Source organism: Ictidomys tridecemlineatus, chromosome 12, assembly GCF_052094955.1.
Source record: "Ictidomys tridecemlineatus isolate mIctTri1 chromosome 12, mIctTri1.hap1, whole genome shotgun sequence".
NCBI classification, from domain to species: domain Eukaryota; kingdom Metazoa; phylum Chordata; class Mammalia; order Rodentia; family Sciuridae; genus Ictidomys; species Ictidomys tridecemlineatus.
Genome location: NC_135488.1, coordinates 2,233,318 through 2,259,709, shown reverse-complemented (window position 1 = coordinate 2,259,709; position 26,392 = coordinate 2,233,318). Strand labels below are relative to the sequence as shown.

The 26,392-nt window shown below is 54.1% G+C and overlaps 4 protein-coding genes and 1 long non-coding RNA gene across 15 annotated transcripts; 3 read left to right on the top strand and 2 right to left on the bottom strand.

Moving 5' to 3' along the window:
- Nucleotides 1-1,541: 1,541 nt before the first annotated feature.
- Nucleotides 1,542-4,099, bottom strand: LOC144368981 (uncharacterized). The gene is made up of 2 exons (XR_013428395.1): nucleotides 3,984-4,099; nucleotides 1,542-2,573 (listed from the first exon to the last, which is right to left on the bottom strand). It is a non-coding gene; the product is annotated as an uncharacterized LOC144368981 (long non-coding RNA).
- Nucleotides 4,100-4,182: 83 nt separating this feature from the next.
- Vamp8 (vesicle associated membrane protein 8) lies at nucleotides 4,183-7,041 on the top strand. The gene is made up of 3 exons (XM_078027964.1): nucleotides 4,183-4,320; nucleotides 5,563-5,721; nucleotides 6,712-7,041. Exons 1-3 carry the CDS (start codon nucleotides 4,318-4,320, stop codon nucleotides 6,853-6,855), a joined length of 306 nt encoding a protein of 101 aa, XP_077884090.1. The 5' UTR covers nucleotides 4,183-4,317; the 3' UTR covers nucleotides 6,856-7,041.
- Nucleotides 7,042-8,974: 1,933 nt separating this feature from the next.
- Nucleotides 8,975-15,897, top strand: Vamp5 (vesicle associated membrane protein 5). 3 transcript variants are annotated; one of them, XM_005338454.5, is made up of 3 exons: nucleotides 8,975-9,134; nucleotides 14,949-15,086; nucleotides 15,455-15,897. In XM_005338454.5, exons 1-3 carry the CDS (start codon nucleotides 9,132-9,134, stop codon nucleotides 15,662-15,664), a joined length of 351 nt encoding a protein of 116 aa, XP_005338511.1. In that variant the 5' UTR covers nucleotides 8,975-9,131; the 3' UTR covers nucleotides 15,665-15,897. The 3 variants fall into 3 exon arrangements, with proteins under 3 accessions (XP_005338511.1, XP_077884086.1, XP_040127551.1); XM_078027960.1 differs by lacking the exon at nucleotides 8,975-9,134 and adding an exon at nucleotides 12,037-12,327; XM_040271617.2 differs by lacking the exon at nucleotides 8,975-9,134 and adding an exon at nucleotides 14,268-14,325.
- A 2,646-nt stretch (nucleotides 15,898-18,543) lies between these two features.
- On the top strand, nucleotides 18,544-20,487 carry Rnf181 (ring finger protein 181). 4 transcript variants are annotated; one of them, XM_005338452.5, is made up of 5 exons: nucleotides 18,544-18,700; nucleotides 19,477-19,607; nucleotides 19,767-19,876; nucleotides 20,023-20,097; nucleotides 20,345-20,487. In XM_005338452.5, the coding sequence occupies exons 1-5, from the start codon at nucleotides 18,615-18,617 to the stop codon at nucleotides 20,402-20,404; spliced, it is 462 nt and encodes a 153-aa protein (XP_005338509.1). In that variant the 5' UTR covers nucleotides 18,544-18,614; the 3' UTR covers nucleotides 20,405-20,487. The 4 variants fall into 4 exon arrangements, with proteins under 4 accessions (XP_005338509.1, XP_040127555.1, XP_077884085.1 ...); XM_040271621.2 differs by having other exon boundaries at nucleotides 18,554-18,700; nucleotides 19,466-19,607; XM_078027959.1 differs by having other exon boundaries at nucleotides 18,555-18,714; nucleotides 19,437-19,607; nucleotides 20,023-20,107; nucleotides 20,354-20,487.
- Nucleotides 20,488-21,145: 658 nt separating this feature from the next.
- Tmem150a (transmembrane protein 150A) lies at nucleotides 21,146-25,040 on the bottom strand. Of its 6 annotated transcripts, none has more exons than XM_078027952.1 (8): nucleotides 24,902-25,040; nucleotides 24,328-24,482; nucleotides 23,878-23,925; nucleotides 23,499-23,585; nucleotides 22,914-22,981; nucleotides 22,509-22,636; nucleotides 22,018-22,195; nucleotides 21,146-21,825 (listed from the first exon to the last, which is right to left on the bottom strand). In XM_078027952.1, exons 2-8 carry the CDS (start codon nucleotides 24,390-24,392, stop codon nucleotides 21,578-21,580), a joined length of 822 nt encoding a protein of 273 aa, XP_077884078.1. In that variant the 5' UTR covers nucleotides 24,393-24,482; nucleotides 24,902-25,040; the 3' UTR covers nucleotides 21,146-21,577. The 6 variants fall into 6 exon arrangements, with proteins under 6 accessions (XP_077884078.1, XP_077884076.1, XP_077884079.1 ...); XM_078027950.1 differs by lacking the exon at nucleotides 24,902-25,040 and adding an exon at nucleotides 24,759-24,892; XM_078027953.1 differs by lacking the exon at nucleotides 24,902-25,040 and adding an exon at nucleotides 24,759-24,892 and having other exon boundaries at nucleotides 21,146-21,814.
- Nucleotides 25,041-26,392: the final 1,352 nt, after the last annotated feature.

The following is a 26,392-nucleotide window of genomic DNA, read 5'->3' as shown; positions in this document are numbered from 1 at the left end:
CTGATAAGGCGTAGCTCTGTGTCTGCACAGGTGAGAACAGACCTGCAAGGTCCTACTCTGTGAAGACAATAGGCTGCAGGCCCAATTGGGACACTCTGGACGGTTCCTGCTGCAGGTGGATGGGTCCAGGACAAGGGTCAGCTCCCTCAAGGACATCCTGTCTGTCCGAGGCTGGCTATGGCGCCCACGCTCTGGGGACTCCTTGGCTCTTGATTTGAACTCCCACCCTGGAGGCTCATCCTCCATTTCTTTCTGTTCCCCTCATCCACGCTTTTCTGGTCCTTAATTTCTTGGCACCTTTCATGTCCTCAGCCTGCCATCTTACACTCAGCAGTTGGAATTGTTTCTCGTTTTTCTTTTTGTGTGCTGGGGGTTGACCTCGGGCATGCTAGCCACACAGTCTGTCACTGTGGCCCTAGCCCCTTGGAACTCTGTGTATGAGGGTGGGGGCAGATACTGAGGATGATCCCAGGAGTGCTGTGCCTCCGAGTTACATCCCCAACCTTTTATCTCTTTTTAATATTTATTTTTTAGATGTAGATGGACACAACACAATGACTTTATTTTTATGTGGTGCGAGGATGGAACCCAGGTCCTGCCCGTGCTAAGCCAGCGCTCTATCACTGAGCCACAATCCCAGCCCCTCCCAACCTTTTCTATTCTGTTTTGAGATAGGGTCTTGCTAAGTTACCCAGGCTGGCCTCAAACTGGTAATACTCCTGCTTCAGCCTCCCAAGTCTCTGGAATTATGGAATTCTTAATAATAACCACAATAGCCAACATCTACTATACTGCTTTTTTTTTTTTTTTTTTTTTTTTTAAGCATCAGGCACAGATGATGAGGTATCTGAGGCTTAGAGTTATTATACAAGTTTGTCTATGGCCGAGTAAATACTAATCATAGATCAGCATGTCCAATAGAAATATGATTAGAACTACAATATAATGTATAACTTTAAATATTTTATTAGAGAACATAGCTTGCCTAGTATTTGAGAGACCCTGGGTTCAATCCCCATCCAGTATGGTAAAAATAAATAAATAAATTTTTTTGCTGGGTGCAGTGGCACATGCCTATAATCCCAGCAGCTTGGGAGGCTGAGACAGGAGGATCAAGAGTTTAAAACCAGCCTCAGCAAAAGCAAGGTGAAGCAACTCAGTGAGATCCTGTCTCTAAATAAAAATACAAAATAGGGCTGGGGATGTGACTCAGTGGTCAAGTGCTCCTGGGTTCAATATCCAGTAGCAAAAAATAAATGAATAAACTAAGAATAAACAAGTAATATTTTTTTTTACTATTCATGTAATTTAAACATTTCTACAAGCCAAATTAAAAAGTAAAAGCTGGGCTCAGGGGTACACTCCTATAATCCCAATGACTGAGGAGGCTAAGGCAGGAGGATTGCAGGTTCTAGGCCAACCTAGGCAATTGAGCAAGACCCTGTCTCAAAATAAAATTAACAAAGGGGCTGGAAGTATAGCACAGAGTTAGAGCACCCCTGGATTCAGTGCCCAGTACCAAAGAAAAGAAACAGGTGAAATTTATTTTATTATCTTTTATTTAATTCATTATATCCAAAACATTTCAATAGGCCAATCAGTATATAAATTATTGAGGTTTACATTCTTTTTTTTTCATACTAAGCCTTTGAAATCCGGTGCATATTTTACACTTACAATACACCTTAATTTAGACTGGCCACATTGCAGATGTTCAACAGCCACATGTAGTTGGTGGCTACTGCTGTATTGGAAAGCAGCAGTGTGGAGATTAAGGATTCTAACCAGGGCTGGGGATGTGGCTCAAGCGGTAGCATGCTCGCCTGGCATGCGTACGGCCCGAGTTCGATCCCCAGCACCACATACAAACAAAGATGTTGTGTCCGCCGAAAACTAAAAAATAAATATTAAAAAAAATTCTCTCTTTAAAAACAAAAAAGGATTCTAACCATCTCCACCTGGCCATGCTTCAGGCTTCCTAAGGATAGTGAAGTAGGCAGCCACAATCTCTGCAGAAGTAGGATGACCTGGCCACCAAAGTTCATGTCTGGATAATCCAGTAGCCTTATAATTCAATGGGGACTACATTATAAATTTGAACTTATTGATTGATTGATTGGTATCGGGTATTAAACTCAGTGGCACTCAACCACTGAGCCACATCCCCAGCCCTATTTTGTATTTTATTTAGAGTCAGGTCTCACTGAGTTAGTTGAATGCCTTGCCATTGCTGAGGCTGGCTTTGAACTCTCAATCCTCTTGTCTCAGCCTCCTGAGCTGCTAGGATTATAGACTTGGCCACCGCGCCCCGACTGTGTAAATTTGAATTTATTAAAGCGTCTCATGTTAGATGTACAGCTCAGTGGTAGAGTGTGTGCTTAGTAGGCACCAGGCCATTTTAATCCCAGTGCCAAAAAACTATTCTTGATGTTTAAGTGGGTTAGAAGGCATCTGGATGACATGGCTTCTCCTTTGGCAGGGTCAGTCAGTTGTCATTTTGGTGGACATACTTGTAGTATAAAATGACTCTTTCAGGCCCTAGGTGGTGGCGCATGTCCATAATCCCAGCAACCCTGCGGGGATAAAACAGGAGGATTACAAGTTCCAAGCCAAGCCAGGCAACTTAGTCAAACCTTGTCTCCAAATAAAAAATAAAAAGGACTCAGTGGTGTCAGCGGTAAAGCCCATCTATGATTAATCTCCACTACCATGAAAATAAATAGTTAGATAGATAGATAGGTCGAGGATGTTGCTCAATGAGGATGTAGCTAAATGGGTTGTTATGGGTTCAATCTTCAATGCTGCAAATAAAAACAAAAACAAAAACCCTCTCTCCCCATGAGCACTTAAGTCTTGCCACTTGATGGAAAAATCAACCTGTAGAATGTTCCCTGCCCCACCCAGTACTGGGACTGTTTTGCCACTTGAGATACATTCCCATTCTTTATTTATCGTGAGACAGTCTCACTAAATTTCTGAGGCTGAACTCCAACTTGCTATCCTCCTACCTCAGCCTCCTGAGTAGCTGAGATTACATAGTACGATCTTATTTAGATGTGAAATTCCCTAGTGTAATCTTGTTCCTGTTTGTTTGTTTATTTATTTATTTGTTTGTTTATTTATTTATTTATTGTGCTGGGGATTGAACCAAGGGCCTTGGGCATGTGAGGCAAGCACTCTACCAACTGAGCTATATCCCCAGCCCCTTGTTCCTGTTTATTTTTAAATTTTCTTTGGTTTCACTTGAAAGGGAGGGTGATGCTCAGTTTTAAATGTTAAAAGTGTACAAGTTGCTGTGTTACAGTTAAAACTGAGCGGGCAGTGGTTGGGATATATAGTTCATTCATGAGGGCCTGGGTTCAATCATTAACACCTCAAAATAAATGTACACAAAGGGAAAAAATGTCTTGAAATGGGTCCAAAACTTATAAAGGCCTTTTAAAAAAAATATTTGTTGGAGAAGCTGACATCCCCTCTCAGAACTGGGATTTCTTTTGGGAAGGACAAGAATATTGGTTCCCTCCTATGTGGCCCTGTTCTTGTTCTTCTGTCTTGATAAACACCATCCAGGAAAAGTGGATTTTCTCTGGCTCAGAGCCAGGTCGGTGGAAAATTCCTTTGCCCTGAGCCCCCCTCTGTGGTCCACAGGGCAGTCATCTGACCACTGCCTGGAGGTCAGTGACCCTGCAGGGAAATGCACCCGGCAAGGCGAGGGGTGACAGGCCCCCATTTCCTAAACTTCTCCTCCTTTCTCCCGCCACGGTGCTAGGCACCCCCACATGCCTCTTTCTGCTCCTGCCACCACTGTTTGAGCTCAGCCTCAGCACCTGCAAAGGCCTAAGTGGTCGTGCTCTGTCGCACAGCTAGTCGCCCCAGCTTGCTGGCCTCAGAGCCTGATTTGACAATCCAAAGAAGTGGGGGGGAATTTAGTGCTTTCGGCCAGGGAACCAGGAACAGGGTTGTCCAGTAAGAAAGCTTCACACCTCCATTCTCTTTCCAGCTGACCCCAGGGTGCTCACGCGGATCCGGGTGTCCAGCGCTGGCATTAGTATCCCCGACGCCAAGGGAGACGTGGACCTGGGAGGGCGGCCAGACCCTTCCTTTCTCCCGCGGGAGTCGGAAGACCCCGGGCGCCGGGGAGCCTAGGCTCCGGAGGAGCCGTGGCCGCCGCCTACCTGGGGACCTGCCTAGGTGTGGCCTCGCCGGGATGCGGGGGGCGGGGGCGGGCGGGCTGCAGCAGCAGGAAGTGAGCGACGGCCGCGGGCAGCAGGAAGCCGACGGGCGAGTTCTGCTGCCGACGGACGCGGCCGCCCAGACATGGTAAGTGGGCTGGGGGCCGGGCTGGGCCGGGGTGCGGGCCCGGGGCTGGCCGGGGCGCGAAGGGCGAGCTGGTGGCAGCCAGAGGCTGGGCTAGCGCCGCCCGGGGCCTCCCGGCGTTGACAGCTTGGCCGCCAATGCCCTGCGTCGCCTGTGCAGGGGCTCCTGCTGCTCGGCTGACCTCGGCTGGACCCGAGCAGGGCTCGGTGGGGGTGGGGGTCGGAATTCCTCGGAGTCCGCCAGCGCCCTCCCCCCTCCCGCTCCAGCTGGGCCTGGCCGGTGTTGTGACACCAGGTAGCCAGCGCCTCTGCCACTCGGTCTCAGATTCCAGGGCAGGCGGGGGTAGTTTCTCCCTTTGGCCTTTTACCGTGACCCTTGCAGACGCCCAGTGGATTCATCTGTCCCCTGAATCGAAGGATCAGCCCCTTCTCTGTGAATAGGAAGACAGCCAGGACAAGAACCAGTTGGTTCTCCTGATAATCTGGCCCAACCCTCACCCTGGCATGTTTCTGGAGGCCCACGGAAGGACCATCAAGGGGAGAGCCTAATACTGTTTTTCCTCCTTGTTCAAAACCCTGATCTGAGGCCTCAGCACAAGCAGGCCTGCACCAGGGAGGCCTGCGCCCCACTTCCCCAGTGCCTCGTGACAGGCACTGTTTTCCTTAGTATCTGCATGATCAGAAGGCGCCTGTACAGCCTCCCTAGTGGTGGGGACGCTGAAGTGTGGGCAACTTTGGTGGCAGCCCCTCATGGGGCCTTGCTGGGTCTCAGCCATGGAGCTAGGCTCCCTGCCCGGAGGTCCAGGAGCAGAACAGCTCTCTCACTGCTGCCTGGAGAGGGAGAAGGGCTGGACCAGGGAGGGCTCCTACGCTAGAGCCCACTCTTCTAGTGAGAACCTGTGGAATCGAGGAAAGGGGTGGCTCTGGGAACTGCAAAGTAGCATTTGGCTGTGCACTGGAGAGTGACACTGTACACCAGCTCTGGGGCCCCAGAGTCCTCACAAGCACCCGGGAAAGAGTCAGTGGCCCTGAAACTGAAAAAAAAGGTTGGTCCTCTCTGTCTAGCTTCAGCTCACTTTCTGGGGCTTAAAAATGCACTTGTGTTTGATGACGCAAGCGATACATGAAAACATTCTCTGTAAACAACTCAAGCATTGCAAAAAACTGCAATCCACCCTGTGCTGTACCTCCTTGGCCGCTTGGATCCTCCTCCTCTGGCCTCACTAACCCCTATGTTGCCCTCCAGGAGGAGGCCGGCGGAGGCAGGGGACATGACCAGGTGCGGAACCTGCAGAGTGAGGTGGAGGGAGTCAAGAATATCATGACCCAGAATGTGGAGCGGATCCTGGCCCGTGGGGAAAACCTGGACCATCTCCGCAACAAGACCGAGGATCTGGAAGCCACCGTGAGATGGGGAGCCTGCTGGGGAGGGAGGTTCTTGACTGTTCTGGGAATTGACATGAGTCCCCAATTCTAGTTCAGCACCACTCTGGATTGGTTTGGAGTCCAGGAAATGGATCCAGTAACTGGGTTTGGGGAGGAGACATTTTTTGCCACAGCTCAGTCTTTCCTCTGAAACCGATTCTCCCTTTGATGCCTGCCTTTGAGTCATTTTGGCCTGGAAAAAGTATCAGCTTTGGGAAAATCCTCTGGCCTTTGACATTCCCAAGGGTTATTATGTGGGGGTGAAAACCTCCTGGAGTCTTGCTTAGTAGGTCTTAAAGAGAATCTGGAAAGAGCAGTGAAATCCTTTGAAGCCAGGATCTGCAAAGGCTGGAATACCTCCACTCATCTTGTTAGGCCTTTCCTTTCCAGCTAGGGGCCCAGGCCAATGGCTTAGGGAGAAAGTCATTTCCAAGTTCAGATGAGGCTGCAGCCTCAGGCCCCATGTCTCGCGGAGAGACTGGATCTGGCTTTTCAGACTTGTGTGTGGGATGCTTATCGCTTCTTGGTCTCTGGAGACTGAGTGCCCCTCTGCAGCCTCATCTAGATACAAGTGTGCCGGTGCAGCTGGGGAAAGAGGAGCGCCCCCTACTTCCAACCCCCTGTACTGCTCTGGTCCTCCCTACAGTTCCACAGCTCCCAGGGGACAAGGAGTCCTGGAGCCAGGGGATATACTCACCTGGAACCTGCAGCCCTCAGCCCCAAGGTCTGCCTTCCCAGAGACAGACTGCTGCTAGGGTCACATCAAGAGCAGGGGAACTCCTAGTCCCTGACACATTCAGATGGAGGGTCCCTGAAGCCCAGGAACCTCAGCTTGGGCCTGGCTGTGACCCTGCTATCAGTGCATCTGTGAAGGTGGGAGGGGAGGGCAACTTCTGCTTCACAGCTGATTGCCTGGGCTTATGCCCAGTGGGCAGGCCCCAGGCCCCTCACCTGGCCTTGTACCTGACAGTCAGAGCACTTCAAGACCACGTCTCAGAAGGTGGCACGCAAGTTCTGGTGGAAGAATGTGAAGATGATCGTGCTCATCTGCGTGGTCGTGTTCATCTTCATCCTCCTCATCGTGCTCTTCAGCACGGGTGCCATCCCCACCTAGGCTGCCCTGCCCCGCTCCTCCAAGGAACGCTACCCGGTGAGGCCCCTGCCACGCCCCAGGAGCAACTTGATGCCCAGAAGGCGAGAGCTGGACTGGTCCCTAGAGCTGCTTGGGAAGACCCAGAGGACCCTGTGTGTGGCTGGGAAACTGTTGGTGGCTGGTGGGCAATAAAGACCTTTCAGTGTCTCTGTGTGTGAGGTGTCCTCCCTCCGCAGTTAGCCCTGGGCCTTGCATTCCTTCCTCCTGGGCTGCCCTCTGGCCAAGCTGCTGGAGGGGTGGAAAGCATGTTTGCAGAAGGAAGGGGGGGTCCCTGTCTTTTTTTGTTTTATTTATAGTGCTGGGGACTGGACTCAGGGCCTCCGTGTGCTAGGCAGGCACTTTACCACTGAGCGACACCCTCAGTCCTTGATATTTTTTATTTTGAGACAGGGTCTTTCTAGGTTGCCCAGGCTGGCCTCACCCTTGCACTCCTCCTAAGTCGCTGGGATACAGGCATGGCCACCACATCAACTTTCTTCATTCCACCCTGTTCTATATTGTCACAGTTCTCAAGAACAAGAATTTTCTTGAGGATCTTGACATAAGGAAAATGCAAACCCTTCACAATACCTTAGAGTGACATGCGAGACTCAGTGTCCCCCTTGGGCCCTGCCACGTCCCTTCGTTCCTCTCCTTGGAAGCACTGGCTGAGTCATGAAGCGCTCCTGAGCAATGTTAGGCCTGGTGGAGGGCCTCCTGGCTCTGCTGCCATTGCCATCTATCTCCCTTCTATGGCCCTGTTGTAATCCAGAGCCAAAAGTTGAAGGAATTAGCCTGTTTTCATTTTCTGAAAGTTGAGCATTCTGTTTGTCTTTTGTCTGTCCCTTCCCTGAGATTGAGCAGGCCCTGGTTCTTGGCTGTTCTGAGGGGGTGAGCATCTCTTCCCCACACCCCCGGCTGGGCACAGTCAGGGTCACAGGACAGGCCTGTGGCCCTCCTTTCCCTGCGTGCACAATGAGCTTTCTGTCTTCTGATCTTCCGTCTCCCCACCAGGTCCCACTGTCCCTGGGGCTCGGTCCGGTGCCCAGTCGCCTGGTGGGTGGTAGGGTTCCTGTCCTGTTTCCTCCATAGTCTTCACAGCACTGGAAGCAGCTTGTTAGGAAGAGTGGTGAAGGGGTTGGATTGAGAGGATTGGGACTGATTGGAAGTCATATTCTGGAATGTTCTCTGAACTCTGGGAAGGCAGGCTTCCGGAGACTGCAGTCCTTACTCTCCTCACTGCACTCCTGGATGCACCATCTAAGCTTGGGACGCAGGCCCTGCACAGTGGAGTGCAGATCTGTGCTCACTGAGACTCGGAGTGGGGATGTTAGGACTGGCCAGTTACGGGTCAGTTACTTACCAAGCTGGCAAAGCCCCTCCTGTCCTGTGGGGATGTCTCCAGGGCCCAGTAAGGAATGGATGGGGTAGGCACATATGCGTGATGAGTGAGTGAATGACACCTCCCTGTTAAGCCCATGAACCCACTTCCTATGCCTCCTGGGAGGGCCACAGTGCTACTATGACCGCTATGCCACTTCCTATAGTGGGCTTCCGAGGGGTGGCCAGCATGCAGATTCACCTAGCGCAGGCTGACTAGAGATAACCTAATCCACCAGGAATAGCTTTACCACCAGGAATAGTCCAATCTACCAGAGACACAGCCCCACTCACCAGGCACAGCCCACCCATCTAGTATAGCCCCACCCACCATGTATAACATACTCACCAGGAATAGTCCCACCCACCGGGTATAGCCCATCCACCAGGAATAACCCTTCCACCAGGTATACCTCCATCCACCAGGCATAGCCCATCCACCTAGTATAGCCCCACCCACCAGGTATATCTCCATCCACCAGCCATAGCCCATCAACCAGGCATAGCCAATCCACCAGGCATAGCCCACCCACTAGGTATACCTCCGTCCACCACACATAGCCCCACCCACCCGGCATACATCCACCTACCAGGTATACCTCCACCCACCGGGCATGGCCCATCCACTGGGCATAGCCCCACACAGCAGGCTCATCCCTATCCACCAAACTAGCTCCCTCCGCCAAGCATAGACCCGTCCATCAGGTGGCATCCATATTCCAGCGCCTGCAGCCCGGCAGGAGGCGCCCCGCGGACCTTTGGCTGTCTGTCGCCTGCCGCTTTCGATTCTACCAGGTCTGGGTCGCGCCTCTCGGAAGGTCCAGCGCCGGCCCCGCCCTCGGCTTCCTCCGGGGCAGCGGGCGCGGAGCAGCGCGGCGATGGTGAGGGTCCAGGAGGGCCGGGCGGGCCAGAGTCCCGGGCGGGGGCGGGGGCGGCGGGACGGTGCCCTGGGCTGCGCTGCCCATCTGCTTGGGCGGCGCAGGCGGACCGGGTGACCCGGGCTGGGATCCCGGCGATTCGACCCGGAGAGTCACTTAACCTCGGAACCTCCTTTTCCGCACTGTGAAGTGGGGTCGGCAATACCCGTCTTATTGGGACCTTTGGCTGTTAAAGGCGGTCCCCTGGCCGACCGGGAGCTGGGAGCCACCGCGGGTGGAAGGTGGTGGCACTCCAGCCCGATGGCACTCCAGCCATCCCGGAGAGGAGCCAGGCCTGGCCCGGGGGTGGGAACCTGAGAGGCCAAGGTGGTAGAGGCTGTTCCAGCCCCTTGGCTAGTGCTGGAGGACACATCCCTTGGGAGAGAGAAGAGAACTTGTTTACTGTAGAAGTTCCACCAACGTTATCGGGTGGCCCAGGCCTGACTCCTCCTAGCCTCCATTCAGTGACATCCCTGAGTTGTCACCCCACTCCTGCTGCAGTCTCTGGGCTGTCCTCACTTGCTTCTCCAAGGCAAGGGTGTTAGGGAGGGCAGGTCCCAAGCTCCCACCTCCCCTGGGGCTCCTGGGAAGATGCACCAGGCTAGAAACAGTCTTGGGAAGCTGGCAGAGGTGTGATGGAGGTGGCCCAGGCAGGGTCAGGATGCTGGATGGCTTAGTCTCCAGGGACCTGGAGGCAGGAAGGGGAAGTGGTGCAGGAAGGTTAGACTGAGCTCTGGGGCCACCAGGAAACTGGTGCTCCAAGCTTGGGGACAGAGCCAGAGCCCATTCCTGAGCACGCAGGGCAAGAGAGCAAGCAGGGCCAGAGGAAGCTTCTGGCTGCCCTTAGCCTCGGGGAAGAAGGCAGGGCCAGGGTAACTTACTGGGGGCACTGGGGGATCTCTGGACTCTCCCAGGTCCCTCTGTGTCAGAGGTGTCAGAGCCGGGGCAGGCTTACTCTCCTCCACCAGCCACCTCCAGTCCTATTTTTCTTCCACTCTTGCCCTCTCTGTCCCTAGCTCTTCCCCTCCTTCTTTCCATCCCTTTCCCTGGCCTTTCCTCCTTTCCCTTTTCTGCTCCTCTTCTCCGTGCCTCATTGGATCAACACAGAATTTTTTGGGCAGTTCCTCTGTGCCAGATGTGGTGACAGTAAAGGGATTAAAGCAGGAACAAAGCCAAGATGGGAAAGGTGGGAGCTGATTGCCTGCAGCCAGTCACCTTGGACAGGTCCTAGAGCATCGAGGTGCCGAGCCACAGGCCCCTCAGAGGCACACAGATTGGGCTGGCTGGGCCAGGTAGGCCCTGGACCTCCTTCACCTGATCCGGTGTAGCAGGGGTTATGCATGTGATCCCCAGGGCGGGGGTGTGCTCAGTGGTGGATCCCTTGCCTATCAGGGTGAGGTTCTGGGGCTATGCACACACACATACACACATCCCTGGGTTCCAGTTGGTTCGACTCCCAGACTTTCTACCCACTGGCTCTGTGACCTTCCACAGGTGATTTAACACCTTTGGCCAAAGTCCTCATAAAACTGGGATAGTAATACTGCATTCAGTGGGTTGTTGTGAAGATGGAATGAAATAGAGTGAGTGAGCAGCTGGCAGCCTGGTGCCTAGGCCAGGGCACATGTCCTCTGAAAGGCGGCCACGTTCCTGCTCAAGATTCAAGGGCCCATGACACCAGATGTGATAGCTAGATGCTAGTTCTCATGAAAAATTCCCTATTTAGGTTAGGAACAACCAGGCATGGTGATACACTCCTGTAATCCCAGTGGGTCAAGACGCTGAGGGAGGAGAGTCGAAAGTTAGTTCAAGGTCAGCCTGGGCAACCCACAGAGATCCTGTCTCTAATTAATTAATTAATAGGACTGGCACATGCCTGTAATCTCAGTAACTTGAGAGGCCAAATCAGGAGGATTGCAAGTTTGAGGCTAGCCTAAACAATTTAGCCAGAAACTGTCTCAAAAATTAAAAATACAAAGGGTTGAGGAGTAAGTTCAGTGGTAGAGGACTTGTCTAGCATGTGTAAAGCCCTGGGTTCAAACCCCAGCACTGCGAAAAGAAAGGAAGGGAGAGTGGGAAGAAGGAAAGAGAAAGAAGGAAGGAGTGTCCAACAGAGAAGAGTTTTATTGCTTGTGCATTTTGTGAAAACTAAGAGGATTTAATTGATTGATTGATTGGTACCAGGGACTGAACTCAGGGATGCTTAATCACTTAGCCACATCCTCGTCCCTTTTATAAAAAAAATTATAGTTGTAGATGGACAACAGACTTTATTTTGTTTATTTATTTGTTTTATGTGGTGCTAAGGCTCTCTGCCACTGAAGTATGGCCCCAGCCACTGCCACCAGCCCCTTTTTATATTTTACTTTGAGGCAGGGTCTTGCTAAGTTTTTTAGGGCCTCACTAAATTGCTAAGGCTGGTTTTGAACTCATGATCCTCCTGGCTCAGCCTCCTGAGCTGCTGGGATTACAAGTGTGTGCCACCATGTCCAGCAAGAGGTTTTATTATTTATTTATTTATTGTTTTGGTAATGGGAGTTGAACCCAGGAACACTTTTTATTTTTATTTACATATTTTTACATACATGTATTTAAATTCCCTTTTTATTTTTTATTTTGAGAAGGGTCTCCCTAAATTTCCCAGGCTGGCCTCCAACTTGCAATTCTCTTGCTTCAGCCTCCAAAGTCCCTGGGATTTCAGACATGCACCACCACAAGTGTAGTGCAGTTCTTAAGATCTGACTGCTAGACAACATGTGAAGGAAAGCTAGGGAAATTGGGGATACATTAATTTTAATGATAGTCATTTATTGAGCATTTGGTATGTGTCAGGCATTGTGCTAAGCTTTTTGTTTAGAGTATATCACATAATCTTCAACTAATATTGTGAGGTAGGTATTGTTATTACCACCACTTTATAGATGAGGAAGCAGAGGATCAGCAAGGTCATATCCTCCGTTTTTGGTCACTGGGCTGGTGAGTGGCAGAGGCAGGATTTGAACAGGATACAGCAAAGACCCTGCTCTTTGTGACTGAGCTCAGCGCTGAGCCAGGGAAATCACAAGACAGAACTTGCACCCGCCCATCCCCAGCAGATGGGAACAGGACTTCTTGGAGACTCAACAAGATACAGGAGACAAGAGAGTTGGAGAGGGAGGTTGGTTGATTTGTCTCTCTGTGTTGCCCAACCTGATCCCAAGCTCTGGCCTCCAACCTCAGCCTCCCCAGCAGCTGGGTTCACAGGTGCATGCCCCTGCACCTGGCAATAGGCCCAGTTTTTGCTTTTGGTTTTGCAGTGCTGGGGTCCAGCTCAGGGCTTGGGTGCTGGGCTAGTAATAGACTCCCCTAGCCCAGAAGGGAGGTTTGGGGGAGCTGCATTTTCAGAGGAGAAACTAAGGATGGGGCCTGGAAACGCCTGAAAGGGAATTTGAAGGTGGGGAATGTAGCTTGGGGGTAGAGCACTTGTCTAGCATGTGTGGTCTTGGGTTCTGTCCCTAGTGTGGAGGTGGGGTTGAGTGACAGACAGGAACATCTGTCAAGAACATTTCCTGCGTAACTGCCACCCTGTCTGGCAACAACTGCTACCCCTCCCCCTGGCTCCAAACCCCATGTCCTGCAGGCCCCTGGCAGGTTTCAGAAGTGCCTCTCCAAACTGCCCTTCCTCTCTGCGTTCCTGCCCCTCCTCACCCCAGCCTGGCAGGCCTCTCCTCACACTCCGCTGATTGCCCCTGTACCCTGCTGGCCCACCTCTCTGACCTCTCTGCCCAACTTCCCTCACTTTGATCCGTGGCTGTGGAGTCAGAGGGCTTCCTGCCCTCCAGCGGCTCCCCTCTGACACTCGCTTTCTCCAGCCCACTCAGCCCCTCTGTCCTTCTCTGGTTCTTCACTGTCTGGGTGGTGTCCCTGCAAAAACAGGCTCAGTCCATTCAGAAAACACGTGTCACGTGCTGTGTCTGCCCTTTGCCAGGCACTGGGTTGAGTCACAAGTGAGGCAGGGCAGCCTGGACCCTGCCCTCCAGGTCCTCTCCTCCAACATTCCCCAGTGCTTTCTCTCTCACATGCCAACAGAGACTGTGCACCTGGTGTCCTTTTACCCAGGGCTGAGCAGGACCAAGGAGCACTGAGTCCTGAGTCTCTGTTTTCTCTCAGGATAGATAGAGCATGTCTTTCAGGAAGGGGCCTCTCTGGGCTCAGAGAGGGAGACTGCTGTTGACTGCATCTGGGGGCACAGCCAGCCCTTAGGAGAACTGACCCGGTGTCACCCTGTACTGGAGCAGGATAGCTACAGCTGTAGAGGTCATCACACAAAAGATAACACCCAGCATCTTCCTGTCTCTAGCCATGTTTCTCATTTTTGAATCTTTGTCCATTCCCAAGCATTTGCCTTGGACTTCCGGAATGTGGAATAAGACTGCCTGGGAAGATATTGCAATAGAGGAGAGGGGGACTTGGGAGAGGACACAAGCAAGCAGCCATTACTCCCCCAGTTTCCCCAGCCTGTGAGTGCACACCACCACCTGTGGTTGCCAGACCCTTCTAAAGAAGCAGGTTGTTTGTCTAGTTCCTGGGTAAATATTTGACCTGTTTGGGTTTCAGATGCTTGTCTCTTGAAACTCCCAAAACTCCCACTGGGCTTTATAAGCGCACCAGGAGAACATCTCTGACCATCAGAGTTGTTTTTGGATAGGCTGTAAAGAACTGGCCAGCTCACCAGACCTGCAAGGGTCAGCGCTGCGCTTGTGGTGCAGAAAGAGGGCATGTCCCTGCTATCTCTCTGGGAGCGTGTGGTCCCACTGGGGAGCTTCAGGGGTCCTGAAGGAAGAGGGGGAGGAAGTCCTCTGGGACTACCAGATCCTTTCCAATGCCAGAATGTCTGCTGAGGGCAATGGCCACAGAGCAGGCAGGAATGGGAGCTTGGTGACATTCTGAGGAGGAGACAGAAGAGGGACAGGGTTGTGGGGATGAGGGTTAGGAGGGGAGGGAGCTGAACTGTCCCTGGACCTGCTCCTGGGCCTGCAGCTGATGGGGGATGGGGGTGGGGGTAGGGGGGTGGAGGCTTCCTGTCCTGGTCCTTAGTCATGTGTGTCCATCGCCCAGCTGGCTCGGAACCTGCACTTCCCTTCCCAGTCCTACAGAGTAGGCTGGGTTGGTTCAGGTGAGAGTTGCTGCCCAGGCTGGGAAATTTAGGGGTTGGTCTCACCTCTGTGCTGACTGGAAGGCTGGAGGCTAGAGGCTGAGGTTCCCCAGCAGGAAGGGGACTGATGTGGGCACTGACGTGATGGGGGATGGGCAGGAAGCAGAACAGGCCTGACCAGCCAGAGGCCCAAGGAGGGGACCTGGGAGTCACTCTGGGAAAGCTTAGGCAGACACTGTGACATGAGCTGGTCCAGAACCATTTTTCTAGCCCTGTGGATTGACTCTCCTCCCTGTCTGTCTTGCCACCAAGTCACTTGTTTCTTTGGGGCCACCTTAGCCTGAGTTCAGTGGGAAGCTGTAGGAGGATGTGCACTGGGTAGATGCCGCCTGCAGGTCTGGGGTCCTGTGGAAGCTTCCCACCTGGGGCAGCTCAGAGGAAGTGAGGCTCTGGAAGCCAGGCCTGATTTATGCCTGGCCTTGATGGACCAGGGAGGAGCCCCACCCACCCGGAAGGTCAGCCCTTCTCTGCCCACATCTTGCCTTATGTGAAGGATGCTGTTACACCTCCCATGGGGGAAGGAGGGTTCCAGCTTAGGGCCAGATGGAGCCTCATACAGCCCTGACCTTGGGCTTGGTGCCCAGGCAGGGAACGAGTTGGAGCGATGCCAGAGGCAGGCGGACGAGGTGACGGAAATCATGCTCAACAACTTCGACAAAGTCCTGGAGCGTGACGGGAAGCTGGCAGAGCTGGAGCAGCGTTCAGACCAACTCCTGGACATGGTGTGAGGCCCGGGCAAGCACAGATGGGAGGGAGAGCCTCTCAGGCTGTTCTCAAGGCCTCCAGGCCCTTGGTGGAGGCCTCTGGGTCTCCTGAGGCACCCTAGCCTAGATGTGCAATTGGGTAGGCCTCACACAGTAAGAAGGCCTGGGTCTGAAGGTCGGGGGTTGGCATTGCTAACCAGGGGTGAGCCGGGAGGGCTAATAGCCAAGGGCTACCTGGTGTCTGAGACTAGAAGCAGACCAGGAGAGTCCCAGGGCAGTGTGTGAGGAGGACCAGGGGACCAGGCTCTGCTGGGATGGACGGGAGGAGTTGGCTCAGAGGCCCCATGGGAGCCACTAATTCCCACCTGTGTCTGGGGTATCCACAGAGTTCAGCCTTCAGCAAGACAACCAAGACCCTCGCCCAGAAGAAGCGCTGGGAGAATATCCGCTGTAGGATCTACATGGGGCTGGCGGTGGCAGGTGGCCTACTCATACTTTTGATTGTACTGCTGGCCATCTTTCTTCCGCAGAGCAGTGGGGACAGCAGTGCCCCACAGGCCCGGGACACAGGCGTTGCCTCAGGGCCTGGGGACTGACACAGCAGGCCTGGGGGAGAGGCTGAAGGGCTTCAGTGGTCAGCTCTGGTCTCCAGAGAACCCTGGTGTTTGTCCCCTTCTGAGCCACCCCAGTGACACCAAAGGGCAACCCTGAGACGTGCACCACTGCACCTCCCATCTTGCAACAGACTGGTCCTCAGTGGCAGCTTGCCACACCAGCAACACCAGGCCAGCCCCACTGGAGCTCAGTAAAAGCCACTGTCTGGCTAAAAGCTGGTGTGAGTGTGTGTGTTTCTGAAGCTCCTTTGCCGCCACCCTGGGGCTGTTCAGCCTTCCACCCAAGGGGCTGCATCCCCCTCTTTTATCTTCCCTGCTTCTTCCTTGATCCAACCCTGCTCACCTTTCTGGAGTAAGAGTGCAAGGACACAGTGTTGTCGGGTGTCCTAGGCCAGGGCCTAACTCTGGGAATACAACGAACCAGCTCTGGCCACCTAACTAGGAAACCAAACAGAAACAGGATGGGGAACGGTGAAGAGCAGGAAAGGAACTGTAAGGGGACCCATGTCCTTAGCCCTGTTTTTGAGGGGACAACTGTGACTCTGAGGTTTTATCAAAAGGGGAATGAGAGCAGGGGTTTGGGGTCTGCATAGCTGGAGGCTATTCATAGCTGCCAAAGCAGTGATCTCTTTCCTTTTTTGGCATGAGGAATTGAACCCAGAGGGGCTTAACCACTAAGCCACATCGCCAGCCTTTCTTAAAAAAATTTTATTCTGAGACAGTCTCACTAAGTTGCCTAGGGCATAATCAAGTTGCTGAGGCTGGCTTTGAACTTCTGATCCTCCTACCTCAGCCTCCTGAGCTGCTGGGATTACAGGTGTGTGCCAATATGCACAAGCCCAAAGCAGGTGATCTTGATCAGGTGTGGTCTGTCCATCATTATCTCAGGATTGGTCAGGCAGGCCTTGTTGAGATAAGGAAGGTACTGTTGCCTGTGGGTAGGGGAGTGAGGAGCTTGGATTCATCACAAGATGCTCATCAGATCACACTTTGTTCCTGGAATCGAAGGTGACATGGAGTAAAGGAGATGGATATAAAATGTAGGCAGAGATGCAAAGTCTTTAATCCTGCTTTTAGGAACCCTTTGGACATTCGCAGTCATATATATACACACACACACACACATATTTGTTTTATTTTTTTAATGTGGTGCTGAGGATTGAACCCAGCGCGCCTCACGCATGCCAAGTGAGCACACTACCACTTGAACCACATCCCCAGCCCCTGGACATCTGCAGTCTTAAGACTTAAGAGTCTTAAGTCCTTGTTATAACAACAGTCATCAAACCAGAACCTTGAGCCTACTTTCCTGAACATCAAATCTATTACCTTTGACATCTTGGGAAACTCAGAGGGACTTTAGGTGGGAGGACAGTACTTCAGAGATGTTTTCATGAGGCCGTCACCTGCAGCAGTGGGGTCCCAGGAAGCTCCCCACCTGGGGAAGCTCAGAGGAAGCTGAGGTTCTGGAATCCAGGCCCAATGGACCAGGGAAGAGAAAAGAGGGATGCAGAGTCAGATGGACATTTCCCCTCTCAATACTCCCCCTCCCCAATTTCACTGCCTGTGTTCCTTCTTAAGCTTTAACACCTGCAGGGGGGCGCCTGTGGTACTACAGTGTAGGGTCATTGTCCTGTAGGAAAGAATCCAGACATTTCAACATTCCAGAGACACATGTGGCCACAGGCATGGAAGAAGGAAAGAAGGTCCCACACACTGTGGAAGCAGGGCAGCTTCTGCATGGGCTACTTAACTGCAGCTCAAACTCAAAAGTGAGTGGCAAAGGAATTAGAGGTAAAGTGTGTAAAATTAGCAGTTCCTTGTTAGATAGAGGGTTACTGACAAAGAAGAAAAAACTCAGAGTTTTGTGACCTTTACTCACAGTGTGACACAGTGAAAGTACACTTTCACTGGACTTATCATGGTCTTTCTCTTCTGGGAAAGAAGGAAGCACCATTTACAGACTGTGTCATTTTGAGTGAACCCTTTTTTGGCACTGGGGATTTGGTACCAAGCGTGATTTACCACTGAGCTACAACCCCAGCCATTTTATTTTATTTTTTTAGTTTGAGACAGGGTCTCGCTAGGTTTCTGAGGGACTCCCTAAACTGCCGAGGCCGGGCCAGTCACTTCTGATACTTGCGTTTTACGTAATTAAAAGGGCAGAAGAGAGGCTGAGGGAGTAGCTCAGGGGAAAGCACGCACTTAGAGGCCCTGAGTTCAATCCCCAGCAGCTAAAATCAATACTGCATGATTGGGTTTAGCTCCCAGGACTATTGCAAGGATCACTGATACTGTTTGTAATACATCCATCAATGCAAATAATCCAGTGCAATGATTCTCAGCAATGCCTCGCCTTAGAATCACACGCCGCTCCGCAGACAGGCTAGTTTGAAATCTTCCGGATAAGAGCGCTACCCGCTCTTCTGAAGGTGGGGGGTGGGAAATGATATGCAGCCAGGGATGCAAACTAGTAATTTAGCTCAAGAAGCTGCGCAGGGGGCTAAGGTAAACAGCCCCGAGCAAAGGTGAGGCTGCCCGCGTTCATCGCCAAGCAAATATATCGGAAGCGCAGGAGCTCTTCCCCGCGCAGCGAGGTGCAGATTCCAGCACCCGCACGTTGAGACGGCGAGGCCACGGGGCGGTGGAAGACCGCAACCGCCCTTTCGCCTCCACGACTGAGATCACGCCAGAAATTCCCGGGAATTCCTTCTTCCTCCGATCCCATTGGTCGCAGTCTTTGGTCACCTGACTCGTCCTACCAACCAGAGACGGCAGAATCAGTACTTCCGCTTTCTGTACGTTAACCAACCACTACGCCCGCCCTTCCAGTATCCTGATTGGCTGGCTCCTCCCAAGTCGCCAGTTTATTGGCCAGCGCCTCGGGGCCGCGACCCAGCGGGTCCGAGGGCTGTGTCAGACCGCAGCGGCCATGGCGTCCTATTTCGACGAGCATGACTGCGAGACGTTGGACCGCGAGCAGGATGCCCGAACCAACATGCTGCTGGAGCTCGCAAGGTGGGCGCGGGCCGGCCGGGGCGGGGCCCTGGGGGCGGGGCGCCGAGGGGAAGCGGCCCAGCCCACCGCGGCTCGGGCCCAGGCGCTCCCGGAGGGCCTTGCGTGGCCTGGGCTACTCCCCCGATGTGCCGGGGTATTCGGATCAGCTGCAAGCCAGTCCCAACGTGCTTTTTATCTAATAATGAGCGCCAACTGTGTACAGGGTAGCTGTTATTACTGCTAGTTGGGAATTGAATCCAGGGTCGCTCAACCACTAGCTACGCTCCTAGCCCGTTTTAGTTTTTATTTTGAGTCAAGGTCTTGCTAAGTTGCTTAGGACCTCACTAAATTGCTAAACTGGCATTGAACTTACATCCTCCTACCTCAGCCTCTCTGGTCGTTGGGATTACAGGCGTGCAACACTGCACCTGGTCCTCTTTATTTAAAAAAAATTTTTTTGTGTGTGTACACACACACATCACACACATTTTTTGGTACTGGGCACATTTTTTTTTGGATATATTTTTGGTAGTGAGGATAGATCCTGGGATCTCAAGGGGATGCTGGAAAACACTCTACCACCCAGCTATACCCGGAGTCCCTCTCTCTTGATACAAGGTCTTGCTAAGTTGCTGAGGCTGGCCTTGAAAGTGTCATCCTCCTGAGTTTGGGGATTACAGGCTTGCTAGTGTCTGGGTACCAGGCTGGGCAGGATATTTGTGTGTTTGTCCTCAGTTACTTTGGGGCAAAGAGGAAGTGTGGCTTTTCTTGGTTCTGACCTTGCAGCCTCCTCCCAGGTCTCTCTTCAATAGGATGGATCTTGAAGACTTGGGACTGGTCGTAGACTGGGATCACCACTTGCCTCCACCAGCTGCCAAGGCTGCGGTGGAGAGCCTCCCCAGGACAGTCATCAGTGGCTCTCAGGCTGGTGAGGACATCACATCCTTCTGCTGTCTGGGCAGGTCTGCAGACTGTGGTCTAGCCCTTCAGTGTTCCAGACCCCCACTGGGGCAAGCCTGACCTTCGGGAGTGGGAGCTGGGTGGGGGAGCCTGCAGCCGCTCTCCTGATCAGCACTCCTTCCTCAAGAGCTCAAGTGCCCCGTGTGTCTTTTGGAATTTGAGGAGCAGGAGACTGTCATTGAGATGCCTTGCCATCACCTCTTCCATTCCAACTGCATTCTGCCCTGGCTGAGCAAGGTACTGCTTCCTTCCTTCCTATCATCAGTTCTTAGGGTTTTTTTCTGGGATCAAAGAACAGTGGAGTAGGGGTTGGGGAGCTGGAGAGGGTGATTAGCTTGTGAATGAGACCAGACTTGGGCTGAAACATAACCTACTTTTCCCAGACAAATTCCTGCCCCCTGTGCCGCCACGAGCTGCCCACTGATGATGATACATACGAGGAGCATAGACGAGATAAGGTAGGACCTGGTGAGGGCTATCATGGGTCCTTGGCCTGGCCCCACTGTGCTCATTCTCTTCCTCAGAAGGGTGGGCTAGGCCTTTGGATTCCCTGGCTTTGGCCACCTTTTCAGTGATCACTAAGGAGCAGAAATCTCAAGAGTGCAGAAGCTAGGGGCCCAACACGAGATCTAGCCCTGTGGTTGCTGCCCATTCCTCCCCGTGGGTCTTCAGGCTGGCCCTGCCTGTGTTCCCTCTGTCTTCCAGGCTCGAAAGCAGCAGCAGCAGCACCGCCTGGAGAACCTCCATGGGGCCATGTACACGTGAGACAGCTGGGCTGAGTGCCCACCCTCCACAGCGTCTCCCTCCACACCTGAACCCTCATTAAACATGTCTTTGCCCACCTGCAACTGCATTGTTCACAGGCTGGGGCAGGGGCTGGCGTCCTCTACCAGGTCCCTGCTGCTCTTGGGTGAGGTGGTGCTGAACAGCAGAAGGTGCCAGGCTGCATGTCCCTCCCCAGCGGCCTGTCTAGACTCAGGGTGGTGGAGCTCAGGTAAAGAGCCTGCCACCAGGCAGCCAAGGTTTGGCCTGTACTGGTGGTTGGAAGGCACACTCTGCCAGGGCCTGTACCTCGCAGCTATTTAAAGCTGATAAACTAACCTGCACTTCCCTCCCCCCACTGCAATTTCTAGTTAACCTTGGAACCTTCAGTTAACCTTGGAATCCTAGAGTGTTCTTTAGCACCAGAGAGAAAATTGCTTTTAACATTTTAAAAGTTGCTCTGTATCTTTCCCTCCCCATATCCCCCTACCTTAGAATCAAAGTTCAAACCAGACTGAGTGGGGGAAGGAAGTGAGGCTGTCAGGCCAGGTCAGGACTTTAGACAGTTTAGAGGCCCAGGAAGGGTTTCAAGCTCTGGTGGGTCTTTGGATAGTGTCTGACATCCTTGGTTCCTGACAGCCTTGCTCTTAAAGAGCTGTGTATATTCTGGGCTCTCTCTGGGGGCAGGGGTTAGGGAAAGCCATCCGGATTATGCTCTCCCTTATTCCAGAAGAGACTACAACATGCAAATTAGAATTCTTTTAATAGATATAAAAAAGTACTAAAATACCCATGTGGTTCTGCTGTGTTATTTGCCCTAAAGGAAGTGAGGGGCAGAGTGAAGATCCAGTGCAGCTCAGGGGCCCAGGGCGGGCCTTCCTGTAGGCTAAGGCGTGCTCTTTTCCTCGTCCTCCCTGCTGTCCCCAGCCCCCAATTCCTGCAGCAGGAAGCCCCAGTGGTCTGGCTGTGGCACTGGGAGAAGGCACCTGAGGGCTGGCTGGAGGGGAGGACTGGCTGAGCACAAAGCAGCTCTGCGGCACACGCATGGCCACTTCTCCAGGGCAAGGATGCCCAGATCCCAACAGAATACTTTCTAAAAATGGTTTTTGGTACAAAGTAAATGCAAAGAAGATGAGGGGTGCTGCAGAGCTGGCCAGCCGCCCTCCAGACCTCAGATCATGGCGATGCTCTCGGGGGCACAGTTGAGGTGTGTGGAGGTGCTGCTGCTGCCCGAGGACTTGCAGGCCCTGCCAGGGGCAGGCTGCAGAGCGGCCACCAGAGTGTCTGAAGACACTGCCCCAAACTCATAGCTGAAGGTGCCATAGAAAATGAGGATATCGATGACGAACACCCACTCACACAGGGCTGCCCCGTGCTGTAACTGGGAGCTCTCGTGGACAAAGAAGACGCCACCTGGAACACCGCTAAGGAAGGGCTCAGGAGGCTGTGCGGGGACCTGGCAGCACCCCTTCTGCAGTCCCACACATTGATCAGGCTGGGACAAGGATCAGGCCTCCCCATGGACAGTGTGGACTACAATCTACTAGGCCCACCCCATCTAGGAGGAGAAAGGAACTAGTGGGTGAGTTCCTGGCCACACCATCTTAGAAGGATACTGAGGACCAGGGTGACGAAGGCGATGGCAGCCAGCACACTGCGCAGGTAGGCCACCACCAGGTCCAGGGGGGTGGCTGCTCCATGGTAGGACAGGGCACAGTGCAGGCAGACAAAGAGCAGCCCTGCAGGGAAGGCCACACCAGCTCCCACGTAGTGCAGAGGCTTGGCATGGTCCACCTGACAAGGCAGAGGCTCATCGTAAGGTCCCCCCACATCCACAGAGCTGGCGCCTGAGCCCAGGAGTGCTCTACCAGGGAGCCATATCCCCAGCCCTTATTTTTTGAGATGGGATCTTGCTAAGTTGCTGAGGCTGGCCTCAAACTTGAAATCTTCTTGCCTCCGCCTCCCAAACTGCTGAGATTACAGGTATGTGCTAACGTGCAGGCCCTCCTGTCCCTCCCAGCCCCTCTCCTCCACCTCCACCTTGAGGTGGTGCCCCTGCAGGCAATCAGGCCCTACTAGGGGAAGTCCATAGGGTGTTGGGGGGCACCTGAAAGTTGCCAACCACCACGAGGCCCACGGCGTTGGTGCAGCCTGTGATGAGCGCTGTGGTGTTAACCCAAGAGTGCCGGCTCTGCTCCAGGAGCTGCCCATACCGCAGGAGGCAGATGAGGGCCACTGGGGGAGGAGACACTGCTGGGGCCAGCCTGGCACTTCCGGCCAGTCCTGCCCCTTCCAAGGCCCTTCTGAGGGCCCAAAGGGGACAGACAAGGCTGGGACTGGCAAGTAGCTGGGGTGGCAGTGTGGGAGCTGGCCTTTGGTCCTCAAGGAACAGGAGAGCTGCTACCCCTCTGGTCTCCCCTTGGAGGATGGCTGAGGAGCAAGGCCTTCTGGACCTTCCTGAAGAGTGTAGGGGCTGACAGAACTGGTGAGGTGGGGCTGAGGTACCACTTACCCATGAAAGCACCCACGTTCCCAATGAGGCTGAAGAGGCAGCTCTCGGGGGGGTAGGTGCCGCACTTGCTGTGGAGGGAAGGATGGCATGAGGCAGCAGCACTGGTCAGCCCCTCTGTCCCCCGCTTCCTTGGTCTGCCTGCTCCTCAGTGGGCAAAGCACTGAGTGACGAGGAGGGCTGGTGAGCCCCATAAACACTGGCCCCAGACTGAGCCCCCAGCAGAGCCCTGTGTGGAGCGATTAAGGGGTTCCCTGGAGTACCCTGGAGTGCTGGCGAGCTGAGTCCCTGCTGAGGCCTCTGGCTGGGCAACCAAGGATGTCAGCTTAAATCCAGCTGCCTACTTACTATCTCTGACCTGCCCAATAACTCTGAGCCTCAGTTTCTTCACCTACAACAGAAAACAGCAGCCTCCCTGCTGGGAGAATTAAGGGGCATCACACACATCGCCTTCAGCAGAGCCAGCTCCTAGCAACCAAATGGTATTAAGTAGCTCTTAGTATGATGATTATTCCTGTGACCCAGGGACAGGCCTTGGTTTAAGGGCTTTCTGGAAGTCTGGGAGGACTTTATGTCTCACTGACTTACCTGATGAGGGGGACATCGTCCAAAGTACAGCATGTCTTGGGGCCCCCTTGCTCAGCAGGGTCAGGAGAGCAGGACTCGTTGTAGGACCTGGCAGGCAGGACACTGAGTAGACTGGGGGAGGGGGTGCCCTAGGCCTTGAGGAGGACCCGCTCCCAGACCTCCCCAGCAAGGAACCAGAGCCTGCTCCCCAGAGCCTGCCTGAAGCAGAAGCCAGAGGGGTGAAGGGATGGTGGAAGGTGGGCAGATGGGCAGGAAGCCGTGCCTGGGACCAATGTCAGAGAGGGAGGCCCAGGGCCTGCGCCCAGCTGTGCAGCAGAGGGCCGGGGAGGGGACAGATGAAGGGAACTCTAGAGCGAGCTGCCTGCGGAGCACTGCATACCAGTTCTCCACGGGACACACGTGGCGGTTCATCACTGCCATGGCATACCTGTGGGAGGAGAACCGTCACCCTTCGGACAGTCCTTCCTGGCCCAGCCACCCCCTGCCTCTCCATCTTGACTCCTAGTCCCATCCAGGCTGTTGGCCTTGCTGGGTCCTTGGGCCGGGATCGCGGCTGGGCTGAGCGTTGACTACACCAGAGCTGCGGCAGGGCCCCAGCTGGAAACCCTCTGGAAACTGCCCGGGCTACAGCCTGTCAGTCGGTTCTTGGGCTGCCCGGCAGTGGTGCCAGCTTGTCCAAGGGGCTGTGTGCCCAGGCACCAGGCCAGGCTTCGGAGGCAGCCAGAGTGACCCTGGGCACCACCCTGGAGCCTACTACAGGACAAGGGACATTGTGTGTGCCATCAAGCATCAGGTCGCTGTCCCCCGCCCCCCAGCCCCTCTTACTTACACAGTCCATATGCCAGTGATGGAGAACGCTGACAAGCTGACAGGAAGGAGGATCCAGGCGGTCATGAGGGAGGGGAGCCAGGGTGGTGGAGGTGAGGGGCGGACAGCAGGCAGGTGGGGGAGAGGGGGCGGGCCACAACCATCAGCTGCCCCGGCCTGGTGGGGAAAGAGATCGAAGTCCAGGGTCCCCTGCCAAAGCAGGAAAGGGGCGGGGGAGGGGAGGCGGTCCACACCTCGCCCTGGCCGGTGGGCGTGCAAACTTTGGGCTGCGCCCACGCCTCAACCTGCAGCTCTGGGTACCCGCAGGGCCCCGGCGTGCCGCGCGACTCCACGGGCAGCGGCTTCGGCAAGGGACCCCTCCCTCGCCCTAGGGCCGCGGGGCGCTCAGGGCGCGCAGGGAGAGTGCGGGGGCGCCGGGAGGGGGCTACGCACCGCGCGAGCGCTGGCCGCCGCGCCCCGCTCGGCCCTCGTGGCGCGGTCCTGGGCTGCGGCCCCCGGAGCAGCCCCGCGCGTTTAAAGGGCCGGCGGCCCCGCCCCACCGCCCCTCCGCGCCGCGCCGCGCCGCCCGCCGGGACCTGCAGTCCGCGCTGCCGGGACTACAACTCCCGAGCCGCCACGCGCCGCCCAGGCGCGACCGCACCGGCCGCCGACCCTGCCGGGCTTTCTTCGCGCGCCCTCTTCGCATGTACGAGAACACCGAAAGCCGGCCAGAGGTCGCTGCGTCCAGGCGCTCTCCGACTGGTCAGCACCAGGGGGTGTGCGCTCTGAGCAACCCACCAGGTGCAGGGTGGTAGGGGTTCTGGTGGCCAGGTGTGGGAGGCCGGGAGGAGGAGGCAGGGTTGTGCGGGCTAAGCTATCCACTAGCGTCACCATAACGTAGAGGCCAAGGACATTCTTTTCATGACTGAAGAGGCAGGAATGCTTGCTCTCACATACCGCAAGTGTGCCTGGGTCTGCCTGAAGGCAGCCCGGCTTGCGATGGCACTGCTGGGCGGCCACGGAGTCAGGTCACTAGCCGGTCCAACAGGGACGGCCAGCGCTCAGGGGCAAGAGGCGGCCACACTGGTGAGGCAAAGGTTATGTGCACAAACAGGGCCCCGGAATGCAAGGAAACAGCAGAAGAAACTGCAATGGCGAAGAGAAACCTTTTTGGACCCCACTGGGGGTAGAAATGGAACCTACACCCAAAGAAGGTGGACATGGGGAGTCCTTTTCCCACTCACATCAGGAGTAGGAGTTAAAGCAGGGTCAAGAAATAGGGCTGTAGCCGGGCATGGTGGCGTAAGCCTGAAATCCCAGCGCTAGGGAGGCTAAGGCAGGAGGATGTCAAGTTCAAAGCCAACCTCAGCAATTTAGTGAGGCCCTAAGAAACTTTGTGAAATCCTGTATCAAAGTAAAATACAAAAAGGGGATGTGGCTCAGTGGTTAAGTGCCCTTGGGTTCAATCCCTGGTATTAAAAAAAAAAAGTATGGCTATATTGCGAAATAAAAACTAGTGTGGCTGTGGCAGATGTAGTGGTGCTGGCCTGTGACCCTCCTGACTCTGGAGGCTGAAGCCAGCTTGGCCAACTTAGGAGACTCTTTCAAAAAACAAAAACAACTCAAAAACCTGGCTGAACTAGGGAACATAAAATCAGACTACCTTTGACTGGTCCCAAGGTCAAAGAGACTGGGGATTATAGCCAGTCCTTCATTTTTGAGACAGGGTCTCACTAAGCTGCCCAGGCTGGCCTTGAACTTGTGATCCTCCTGCTTCAGCCTCCCAGGTTGCTGGGTTACAGGTGTGACCACCATCCCTGCCAAGCTTTGTGGTTTTGAACACTTAACTGTGCTCCTGTTGAGCTGGGTCTGCACCACTGTCCAATCACCAGGTTGAGAGGACTCCTCAGATTCAACTGGCTGTTCTAATATGACGTGGGGTATAAGGCTAAATTAGCATTCTGGAGCTGTAACACTGGAGGCACTTTTAGGCTTAATATGACAATCCCAATACTCCTAAACTAGAATAAGTCCAAGCTAGAGCTCCCTACTACAAAGGGTCTCCTTCTGAGTACCTGGTGGGGCAA